At 38.7% G+C, this 12,122-nt stretch overlaps 1 protein-coding gene and 2 pseudogenes across 2 annotated transcripts; 2 read left to right on the forward strand and 1 right to left on the reverse strand.

The window, feature by feature from the left end:
* Window positions 1–3,117: 3,117 nt before the first annotated feature.
* Window positions 3,118–6,242, forward strand: LOC147555072 (putative aspartic proteinase GIP2 pseudogene; annotated as a pseudogene).
* Window positions 6,243–8,256: 2,014 nt separating this feature from the next.
* Window positions 8,257–9,635, forward strand: LOC147555073 (putative aspartic proteinase GIP2 pseudogene; annotated as a pseudogene). Its single transcript, XR_015235102.1, has one exon. The product of XR_015235102.1 is annotated as a putative aspartic proteinase GIP2 pseudogene (transcript).
* A 122-nt stretch (window positions 9,636–9,757) lies between these two features.
* On the reverse strand, window positions 9,758–11,092 carry LOC147555074 (chitinase CLP-like). Its single transcript, XM_086663727.1, has one exon. The coding sequence runs from the start codon at window positions 11,090–11,092 to the stop codon at window positions 9,839–9,841; it is 1,254 nt and encodes a 417-aa protein (XP_086519853.1). The 3' UTR covers window positions 9,758–9,838.
* Window positions 11,093–12,122: the final 1,030 nt, after the last annotated feature.

The raw sequence follows: 12,122 nt of genomic DNA on the forward strand, positions 1-12,122 counted from the left end.
AAAGTCGAGGCGAAATGTACTAAGATAGGAATCGAAGTTTTGTGACTTTGACCTTAGATGATGCTCATTATGATTGGACACTTACATTTTAGGATGAGACTACTAGTGAGGAGGCTTTTAGCATATATATGCGTTTATCGATTTTGTTTCACTTGTTTAGCATGCTTGAGTGTATCATTTGTGGTCATTATCTTGTTTACATCGATGTTGAACTCTTTTATGTCTTCGAAATCTTGAATTTTGTGGGTATATTCTCTGGAAACCCTCACGAGACGACACTCGTCCTTTAGGGGTAACCTAGGGGTTTAACGGCTTATTGCATACGCTAAATGCAATCGGGATTCCTCCGAAAGTGAGTTAGGATTTTACTTTATTGTTTTGTTTTGTTTATTTGCTCGAGGACTAGCAAATTCTAAGTTTGGGGATGTTTGATGTGGCGTTAAAATACCACATTGAGATCACTTAACTTGGATGAGTTAGTTCGTTTCGGGTTTTATTTCTAATAATTTATGTATTTTTCTTGTTAGGAAGCTTATTTGGAGTTTGGCATTACATTCGGAATAAAACGAAGCAATTCGTCACATTTTCATCTCATGTGGAAGAGAGCGGAAGGAAAGAGCGTCAGGGGTATTTTGGTCATTTTGTGAAATTCAGAGGTTAGATGGAAAGTGGAGTCAATGGTGAGTCCGACGGCGAAAACGGAAGTCTGATCGGAATTCGTACGAAGAAGTTATGAAATAAAGAAGCCAAAGAGCATTAGAGAAATCTATAGGCACCCCTTTGTTTTCTTAATGAGAAGTAACAGCCCAAACCCAAGTCCATGAGTCTAAAGAAGAAGGACCAAGTAAAGATTCTGTGAGCACCTCCTCTCTAAAGGGTCAAAGTCAACTAATCTAATGGAGGTGGTCAAGTCAAGAGTTTCAATTTTAGTGAAGGAAGAAATAAAAAGAAAAAAAATCTGAATAGATGCATCATCTTCTCAATCAAAGCATTAGGGTTTAGGACTTTTTGGAGAAAAAGGGGAGAAAGGGACTAGTGCCGGCCATCTCTTGGCCGGCAGATCAAAATCGCCGGGAAGAAGACGGGAACAGCAGCTGCAACTCGGGTCTAGGGATTTATCATTAGTCTTCAAGAGAGCAGCTCGGTTTTTGAAGTCTTCAGCAGCAACTCGGAGAACCAGAGAGCACAGCAGCACGGGATCTTCATAGGAGCAGCTCAAGCTCGGATTGAAGCTAGGAGGGGACAGAGATCGCGGGATTTCACCAGCTGCGGGCACGGGTCTTCACGGGACGGAATATACTTGGCTCGGAACAGTCGGATTTAGCCAGACTCTTATGGAGTTAGCCGGATTTGATCATCTCCTTAGCCGGTTCTTCTAGGGTTCTCCGACCATCTCCTTGGCCGGAAACTTTAGGGGTTTTACTCCTAATGTTTTTGCCTTGCTTTGTCTTATATTTGATTTGGTTTTGAGTGTTGAAATCTCAGAGAGAGAAAGCTTGAAGGTTGCTTTCATGGTGGACTGTTCTTGAAAGGAAGAAGATGATACTGACTGATAAGGGGAGGTCAAGTTCTGCTGAGAGGACACCCATTGTATACTGTTAAGAGGACCCCTGCATTCTGTTACAGGGAGATCGACAGCACTTCAACACATATATTTCCCGTCGATCTTAGTCTCGCGCCTCATCGGAATAGGGAGATTCTCACCTTAACTTTCTTTGTTTTCTTCCCGTTTATTATTTGTATCGCCATGTCTAGCTAACTTTTGTAGTCGGATACTCGTGAAACATGTTTTGATGTGACAAGAGTTTTATTGCTTTTAATGATAAAATCTTCCGGGTTTTTAGACCGTTCATGGACTGGAATCTGAGTTAAACCAAGAGTTCGTTGACCCATCCAAGTACATGGGTGAAGTTAACTAACTTTTTATGCTTATAAGATCATTAGTACTAGTCACTATCGACTTTGTGGATCGAAGTATCCCTCTCATTCGATTCTTGCTCGACTCTTCCCGAATCTCTCACCTTTAGTTTAGTTAGTCTTATTTGTTTATTTATTTGAAATCAATTAAAAAAAAAACCCCAACTTATTCTCTTTTTGTTTTTAGTCTGAGTTAGTGACTGACACTTAAACCGGTGAGTTAGACTCTTTCGGTATTCGAATTACCCCCTATCCTTGAGGATCGATCCCGGTCTTACCGGAATTATTACTTGACGCCCGTATACTTGCGGGTGGAGACCTTTTAGGGTAACCTTTTAGGCCCATCACACAACCTTGCTATAACCTTGCAAATAGTTTGCAAATTAGTTTTTGAATTAATTTAACATTGACTTTGTTACAAATTATTATATTTTGTCTAATAGAATGTTGTATAAAAAAACTAGCTAAAACCCCTACAAAATCATAATAGTCATTTTATAAGCTCTAGCACCATCTTTTTATATTTCTTCGAAAAACTTCCAAAACTTTCATGAAATTTTCAATTTGAACATAAGCACTTATCATGATTGTCCAAGAACAAACATTTTCACGGGCATTTCATCAAACAACTTTAAGGCTATTTCAACCAACCCAAATCTTGTATAACTGACTAACATTGCATTCCAAGCAACAAGATCTCTTTCAAGCATTTTATCAAACACATTCCTTGCATCAACTATACTTCCACAACTTCCATATAAATCCAACAAATAAGGTCGAACATAAACATCAAAACTAACATAGCAAAAAAATTACTTCAATCCTAAAGATTGAAAACTTGAAAATTGCAACTTTCTCTCTCTAGAATTTTTCACAAAAAACTAACTCAAAGCCTTCAAAATCATCTTCAAACAACAATTAAAGAGATCCAATTACAAAAACCTAAAATATATTGATGATAAAAAAAAATCAGGAGATCATTCTCGACCTTATAGAATCAATTCGGAAAAATCGTCCAATCCACCACGCTCGTTTGATTTTTTCATTGGTAGAAAACAACTTCCTAGTTTATTAGAAATTTATTTTTATGGTATTTTTCATTAGACAAAGGGTATTTTTTACCTTAAAAACGTGAGTGCCTACAAGATTGTCATCCAAGAACATTTTGAAAAGTTATTTGGGGCCTATCTCTTTAAAAAGATGAGATGTCTTTTTAACCAAAAAAAATTCTAAAATTGGGCCTTCGGCCCAATTTCCTGATCCATATAAGTCTAGTAGTGGATCTTGGCGGTCAATTCCCATGGGTTGACTGTGAAAATGGCTACGTGTCATCATCCTATCGGCCAACTACCCTTTGCCTCACACCCCAATGCCCTCCTTCTCTCTCTACCTGCGACTGTTCCCCTGGATCTAAACCGGGTTGTGGTAGAAACGAATCTTGCATAGTTTACCCGGATAATACCGTGGCCGAAGTTCGCTCCCGCTAGTGAACTTCCTTCCGAAATAATGTACGTTCAATCCACTGATGGGTCTAACCCGGGTCCGATTGTTACGACCCGAAATGTCCAATTTGGTTGTGGGTCTCTCTTGGATGGGCTTCTAAAAGAGCTACAGGAATGGTTGGTTTTGGTAGAACTGACCTTTCATTACCTACACAATTCTCACTTGCTTTTAGAATACCTAGAAAATTTGCTCTTTGTTTATCATCTTCGTTAAAAGAGGGCTTATTATTATGGGTGATGGGCCTTATGTGATCCAACCCGAAATCGAGCTCTCGGGTTCACTTGTGTACACTCCTCTCTATGTCAACCCGCGTACAACCGCTAGTGCTATTATACTAGGCGCCCCTTCTTCGGAGTACTTTATTGCCGTAAACTCAATCAAGATTAACGAAAAATGGATCAACTTAAGTAGAAGTTTATTAACTATTAACAAAAAAAAACTAGGTTTGGAGGGACGAAAATTAGTACTGTTGCTCCTTATACCGTGTTAGAATCATTGATGTATAAGGCATTTACTAGTGCTTTTGTTAACGAAGCTAAAGCTAGGAATATTATTAGTGTTGCTGGTGTTTCCGCGTTCCGGTTCTGTTTTAGTTCGAAGAACATTGTGAGCACTAGGCTCGGAGCTGCGGTCCCAACTATCAAACTCGGCTTGCAAAATGGAGTAACTTGGAGCATATTTGGGGCGAATTCGATGTTGAAAGTTAATAATGAAGTTTTATGCTTAGGATTTGTTGATGGTGGTTTAAAACCAAGGACATCTATTGTCATTGGTGAGTATCAATTGGAAGACAATTTTCTGCAGTTTGATATACCATAATCAAGATTAGGATTTAGCTCAATATTGCTTGGAAGATTGATGGGCCTAGAAGGTTACCCTAAAAGGTCTCCACCCGCAAGTATACGTGCGTCAAGTAATAACCCGGTAAGATCGGGATCGATCCTCAAGGAGGTAATTCGGATATCGAGAGAGTCTAGCCACCGGTCTAGGTGTCACTCACTATCTCAGACTAAAATAAAAGGTGATAATTTGGTTTTTTTTTGATTGATTTATAAGAAACAACGAAAAGTAAACTAAACTATATAAGGAGAGACGAGGAAGATTCGGGAAAAAGGGTCGAGCAAGAATAAAGTGAGGAGGATACTTCGATCCACAAAATCGATAGTGACTAGTACTAATGATCTATAAGAATGAAAAGTTAGTTAACTTCACCAATTTACTTGGATTGGTCAACGAACTCTTGGTTTAACTCAGATTCCAGTCCATGAACGGTCTAAAAACCCGGAAGATTTTATCATTAAAAGCTATAAAACTCTATTGTCACATCAAAACATGTTTCACGAGTATCCGACTACAAAAGCAAGCTAGACATGGCAATACAAATAATAAACGGGAAGAAAACCAAGAAAGACACGAGTTAAGGTGAGAATCTCCCTATTCCGATGAGGCGCGAGACTAAGATCGACGGGAAATATATGTGTTGAAGTGATGTCGATCTCCCTGTAACAGAATGCAGGGGTCCTCTTAACAGTATACAATGGGTGTCCTCTTAACAGAACTTGACCTCCCCTTATCAGCCAGTATCATCTTCTTCCTTAAACAAAATCCACCATTAAATCTAGCTTCAAGCTTTCTCTCACTAGAAATTGGCAACCAAATCACAATCAAACACTAAGAAAATCAAGGCAATAATATGTCAATGAAAAGCCCTAAGGTTTCCAACCCAATTGATGGTCGGAACACCTATAAAATCCGGCTAAATGGAAGTGAGATTCCGGCCAAGAACAGCTCCTTCCCGAGCTGCAACTCTGTCCCGTGCCGATGATGTCCCGAGTTGTCCTTCAAGTAACCGAGCTGTTGCTGCCGTCCTCAATGAAACCTGAGCTGGTCTTCAAAATCCCGAGCTGCTTCAATGGAGGTCTTCAAGCTGTCCCGAACCCTAGCTATAGATCCCGAGTTGTTCTTCCAATACCGAGCTATGAAAGCTCTGTTCCCTCTCGGTTGCTGCCCGTGAGCTACTGTTCCGATATGAAGAACCCGATCAGCCTCTTCTCTGTCCCTCGCCGGCAAAAGCCTTGGCAGGCTTTTGATGATGGCCGGCCGAGGCTTGGCCGGCCGAGGCTTGGCCGGCCGAGGCTTGGCCGGCCGAGGCTTGGCCGGCTCTCTCCTTTCCTCTCTCTCTCTAAACTTTTTCTCTTCCCTTTAGAGAATAATCAAACCCTAGCTTTTTGATCCTCAAACCCCAAGTCTGATTTGTCCCTCATCTCTTGTCTAAAGGCAGGCCTAAACTAAAACCCTCAAAACCAAGTGAGTGCCTATAAGTTTGTTTCATTTGTATATCTTCTTTGAACTGTTGGGCTTTGGGACTTCCGGGCTTTGCTTCTTATTACACACCAAGGGGTGCCTTCAAATTTGTCTCCACTTCCTCTAATTTTCAGAAAGACGAAAATGACCTTCGACTTCCTTCTTCCATAACTTTTTCGTCCGACCATCGATTCGACTTCCGTCTTCACCGCCGGACTCACCATTGACTCCACTTTCCATTGAACCTCTGCTTTCACCAAAATGACCAAAATACCCCTGGTGCTATTTTCCTCCGACTTCGTCTGCATGAGATGAAAACGTGATGAATCGCTTCGTTTTATTCTGAATCAAACATCAAACTCCAAATAAGGTAACTACCAAGAAAAACACATAAATAGTTAGAAATAAAACTCGAAAAGAACTAACTCATCCAAGTTAAGTGATCCAAATGTGGTATTTTAACGCCACATCAAAGACAAACTACTTGTGCCAACTTCAATTTCACTACCAAGGTTTAGAGGGAGTACTAATTCTTCTTTGGAGTTTTTAAGCCCTCAAAAGCTTATCATTTGTGCCATGTTTTATCAAACATTTGATACATATTTTTTTTGGCTATTTTCTTGTTTCCGAACGGATAGATTGAAATCATAGTCTCTTTAGTAGAAAGACGTATATGTAACCTACTACGCAAAATAAAATCCAGATGGTTTATGGTGAATTTATTAAATGAGTTATATACGTTTACCAATATATTTCAATGACGCCTCATAGCTTATGTGTTCATCATTATGGATTATTTTGGTCTAGTGCGCGTGCCGTAGTGGTGGCCAACGGGTTGTGTCGGCACGAAAACGGACCGGCACAACCCGTTTATAAGGCAACACGACACGGCACGGAACGTCGCGTGCCGTGTCGTGCCGACCCGTCACGGGTCAAGCGGGCCGTGGCGGGTCTGAGATTTTAAGCTCCCAAACCCGTCAACCACGACACGTTAGGAACGAAAACACGACACGCCACGGCTCGTGGCGTTCCTAACCCACCACGGCTCGTGGCGTTCCTAACCCACCACGGCACGCTAACCCGTTAGAAACGGGTACTTAATTTACAAAACATTGTTGTTATTTTGTTCAAAGTAGTTGTTAATTGATAAAATTAATAGTTAATAAAATTATTAAGTAACAAAATAAACATAGATTCTACAGTTTAAACAAAGATCACAACGTTTGACTTAAAAATTATTTAGTGCTTTCTTTTGTTACGTTTGGCAACAACTGGCCCATTAGCCACGACCCGACACCAAAACGGCTGGGACCGCCACGGAAACGGCACGACAACGGTTGGGTCGTTGCCATGGGGCGTTTCTGTGCCAAGACCTTGTAGTCTAGGCACGACACGACACGACTGTCAAACGGGTCGTGCCGTCCAATTCTAGATTGTAATTTGTAAATATGTCTTACATAACCTACGAGTATCTCCAATGCAACACTCAACTTAAAAAACTCAATTTGACCCATAGGATTATTTAAGTTTTTAACAAAAAAAAAACTCTCCAATGAAACACTCAACTAGGAACTCAATATGTGGCAACAATAAATATTGAGATACTCAAAAGAAAACTCAATTGTTGAGTTTTCTTTTGAGTATCTCATTGTTGTATTTAAATTGGCCCACATCATCGTTTTATATATTAAAATAAGAAAGAAGAGTAAATCTAAAGTAAATGTTGAGTTTTTTTGAGTGTTGCATTGGAGAAGAATTTTGAATTGAGTATCTCAATAGTGACACCTAAGAGCATCTCCAATGCAAAACTCAAAAAAATCTCTATTCATCCTATGTGTCAAGTTCCAATTGAGATTCTCACTCCTAGGTGGCGTTAATAGAGATTCTCAATTTTTTTTGTCTCCAATGCGAAACTCTGAACTTATCTTATTTACTTATGTGGCATAGTTATTTTTGTAAATAAATAATTAGCTATTTTAGAAAATATAGAAGTCTCGATTTCTATTGGTTGAAAATCAAATATTGATGAGTTGGACAATTAGAGATATCTCAAGAGGACACTCTAGAAATAGAGTGTCCTCTTGAGATATCTCTATTCCACCCTCGACACGTCATCCTAGAGATCCAAATAGAGTGTTGCATTGGAGAGTATTCTTAAGAAAAAACTCTAAAAATCCTAAGTGGCACTCGGAGTTTCTAAGATTGAGTGTTGCATTGGAGATGTTCTAAGAAAGAAAAACTCAATTCACACTTGACACATTGGATTAATTGAGTTTAATGATGCTCTAACGACACAATAAACCGTTCACCACTTGTCTTGATACATCTTGGTCCCACAAATAAATAAGATAAAAATTTGAGCCATGACCATATGGGCATTGCATAATTGTGGATATATGTCATTTTCTAGATCTATAAGCAAGCAGCCACACTTGACTTTCCTTCTATCCTCCTCTTCCACCCCATACATATCAATGCCCTTCATAACCATTTCTCCCCATTACAAGATTCACACATCCTATTACTAAATCCATGGCTTCTTGTGTCTCATCTCTTCTCTGTTTAGTTCTCTTCTTATCCCTATCTGGTCTCTCTAATGCCCATCGTCCTTCGTCTACCCGACCTCACGCTCTTGTTCTTCCCGTCACGAAAGATGTTTCCACGAAATTCTATCTCACTGAAATCAACCAAAGAACCCCACTAATACCCACAAAACTAGTCGTCGACCTAGGCGGTCAATCCCTCACCATTGGTTGTGAAAATGGTTACAAGGAAAAAAGTGACCCATATGTTAGTTGTGGGTCTGTCCAATGCCTACTTGCTAGATCCAATCGGTGTGTGGGCTGTATCCCTGATCCCGGCGAGGGTTGCGGCAGTTACCCATGTGGTGTTTATACAACTAGTGTAACTGATGTCACTAGTGACGCTTTACTTGCTTCAGATGTTGTATCCATTCAATCGACGAACGGGTCATACCCGGTCGGTAACTTCCGGGTTACTCGGTTTCTATTCGGGTGTGCCCGTTTTCCTATCCTAACTGATGAACTTCTTGCCAAAGGTGTTAGAGGAATAGCTGGTCTTGGCATTACAAACATTTCTATGCCTTCACAATTCTCCTATGCTCTTAAATCTTCTCGAAAATTCGCTATCTGCTTATCGTCTTCGAACGGTGTAATTTTCTTTGGCGAGAGTCCTTACTTTATGCAACCAGGAATAGAACTCTCCACCTCACTTGTTTATACTCCTATTTTTGTAAACCCATTTAGTACTACTGGGTATCATGGATATGGGTTTCCTTCATCTGAGTATTTCATTGGAGTAAAGTCAATCAAAATCAATGGAAAACTAGTAGATTTGAAGAAAGAATTACTCACCATTAACAAGGAAAATGGCAATGGTGGAACTAAGATAAGTACTACAAAACCTTATACTATTATGGAGACATCAATATACAAGGCATTTACTAATACTTTTGTTAATCAAGCTAAAGTTATGAATATTACTAGGGTTAGGTCAGTGGAACCATTTGGTGCTTGTTTTAGTTCAAAGAACATTTTAAGCACAAGAGTTGGACCAAGTGTTCCAACTATCGATCTCGTTTTGCCCCCGAATAATAAAGTAATATGGAGGATATTCGGGTCGAATTCAATGGTTCGAGTAAATGATAATGTGTTGTGTTTAGGGTTTGTGGATGGAGGTGAATACCAAGTGACTTCAATAGTTATCGGTGGATATCAGTTAGAGGATAATCTACTCCAGTTTGATGTGGAAAAATCAAGATTAGGGTTTAGTTCATCACTGTTGTTTAGACAAACTACTTGTTCTAACTTTAACTTCAATACCAAAGCTTAGGCAATGTAACAAATAAAGAATAATGTTTTAGATGGATCCATTGACCTATAAAGATTCAATAACGTGTTAAAGTTAACTAACAGAAAAATACAAACGAGACCATATTGGAAGGTGGCCATCTTTACGGGGCATTTTGGTCAGTCAGTCATCTTTAGAGGGTCATTTTGACGCATTGGTCATCTTAGGGGGCCAAAATGAAATTTACCTTTAATTAAGAGTAGATAAGCATTACAACTGGTAGTGTACAATCCAAATTAACAAATCAAACCCCTCTAGTAAAGTTGAAATTACCACATGTAGTCCTTATAAAAAACAATGTGGAACTAAACCCTAATCTTGATTGTTCAAGATCAAACAAAAGAAAATTATTCTCCATTTGAAATGACCCAATAACAATTGCTTCCTCAGCTCTTTCTCCACCATCCACAAATGCCAGACATGCCACGTCATCGCTGACTTGTTTCATCGAATTCGCTCCAAATATTGTCCAATTTTTCCCATTTCCTAGAACCAAATCAATTTGTGGAACCGGTAAACCAACTCTAGTGGAACCGAGATTAGTAGTATTCAAACAATAATCAAATGGTTTCACTTTCGGAGCTCGTGGGATACCATTAGTGGCCCTTTCAAAATCCTTCAAAAATAATCTATAAACATGACTTATTAATGTCGTATACGGAACTGCAGTACTAAGTTTGACCCCACCGTGACCAATAGAATCGAACTCAAGAACACGAGCCAAAAAATGAACAAACTCGCCATTGATAGTCACACCCTTTAGATCGATATAGTAATTAGCGTTGCTTGGATGCTTTATTAACGGTGTATAAGAAAGAACCGAAGTCACATCAAAATTAGTCGGGCCTAACATATAAAATGGGCCTTCGCCAAAGAATACCACACCCGGATTCGAACCAGTACTGGGAAGACAAATCCCAAACTGTCTCTTCGCTTCGGGCGTAAATTGAGATGAAAGTCCGAGCAGGGATTGAGAAAGACCTGCCACTCCAGAAACACCCAGTGGTAGAGATTGAAATAGATAATCAGGTGCACATGATAGATATAGTTGATTAAAGTTGATATCAACGGTCGGTGATCGACCATCTGTCCAAGAGATGATGAAATCTTTCTTGGTTAATTCAGCTAATGAACATTTTTTTGTGACTGGGTTAACTGGAGTGACAACACAGGAACACTGATTTGTACCTGTGCCATTAAAGGAAGGACATAAAGGAGAGAAATAAGATTTAGCATCTAAGCATTGAGGAGATGTGCAAGAAACAGTTGGGTACTTCTTAGGGCAATGGTACCATGAGAAAGGAGATCCAAGATCTATGACATATTCCTCATTGAAGTTTAGAGTGAGAGAGTAGAGAGAAGTTGTGAGATCTTTGGTGATTGGTGCAACTAGGGCTTTGTAAGGTTGAGCTAAAACAATATTACTTAGCAAACTAATGCAGGTTAATACAAGGATTATTGATAATCTAGATTGAAGAAAGCTTTGATGACAAGTCATTTTCTCTTTTTGATTGATTTGAATTAGAGATGAAAGGATGTGTTTATTTATAAAGAGGAAGTGTTGAGTATATTAGTGATTTAAGGAGTATCAAATTTAAGAAGTTGACCTTATAATAAATGTAAGAAAAAATAAAATGGCGTGGACGTTCTCAAGACACAATATAAAATTTAGAAGTTTCCAAGTTAGTTCATTCAGATAAATAAAATTTATTATAGGAGATTTTCTTGTTTCCGTCACATTCCTGAAAATCTGTTGGCAGCTCGATCTATCACATCAGATTTTCTCTTAAAAATTAATTAATCTCTCAAACTCTGAACATAATTCATCTACACCTGTATATTAGTCAAATATCTAGTATTTTTTAAATCAAATTTAAAATAAGCTTTGATTGGAATTGTCAAAATAGTTGTATTTGTCTATCGGAAGGATAGATTTGTGAGTTTATACCAAGATGTGGTCAGGTCAAAAAGTCATATTATGTGAAGATAAGGATTACAGATTAGCTGTAAGGAATTAGTTAAATAACAAGTGATTTAGTCAAACTCTTATTACAAAATTAAGCAGTAATGTGGGGATCAACAACAATGGGTGTTGGAACAAGCCAGCCACATGAATGAAATGTGAGTGGAGTAATTTATAGGTTTAGTATACATTTCTACATACATTTGCCAAATTATGCTAAGTCAATATGTATGTCCTATAATGTTGTTTTCTATACTCCATTCTTTTTAGGTATATACTAGATCACTAGTTTTAGTGTTAACCTTGTAACTGTAATTTCCAAGGTGTCTCTCAAAAGTTTATTTGTGTCCCTTCCATTCACAATCTTATTCTAAAATTAGTCGTGAAAGAGGCATCAATAACACTTTGAGGGACACCTGTAAGACTACCCCATCCTATATATTAAAACAGTCTTTAGTCGATTATGTGAGGTATTGATGCAAGGAGATTTTCGGAAAATAACTTGAGAATCTTAAATATCAGTAATCTAGTTATGTTAGTAATTTCGTATTTTTATTTGTAGAGA

This window comes from Eschscholzia californica, unplaced genomic scaffold, assembly GCF_041429995.1.
Source record: "Eschscholzia californica isolate CP2 unplaced genomic scaffold, dmEscCali1.0.p SCAF_2, whole genome shotgun sequence".
Taxonomy (NCBI): domain Eukaryota; kingdom Viridiplantae; phylum Streptophyta; class Magnoliopsida; order Ranunculales; family Papaveraceae; genus Eschscholzia; species Eschscholzia californica.

What these genes read in the sequence shown, in the direction of transcription:
- LOC147555074 (XM_086663727.1), bottom strand. Translation starts at nt 11,092, where the DNA reads ATGACTTGTCATCAAAGCTTTCTTCAATCTAGATTATCAATAATCCTT.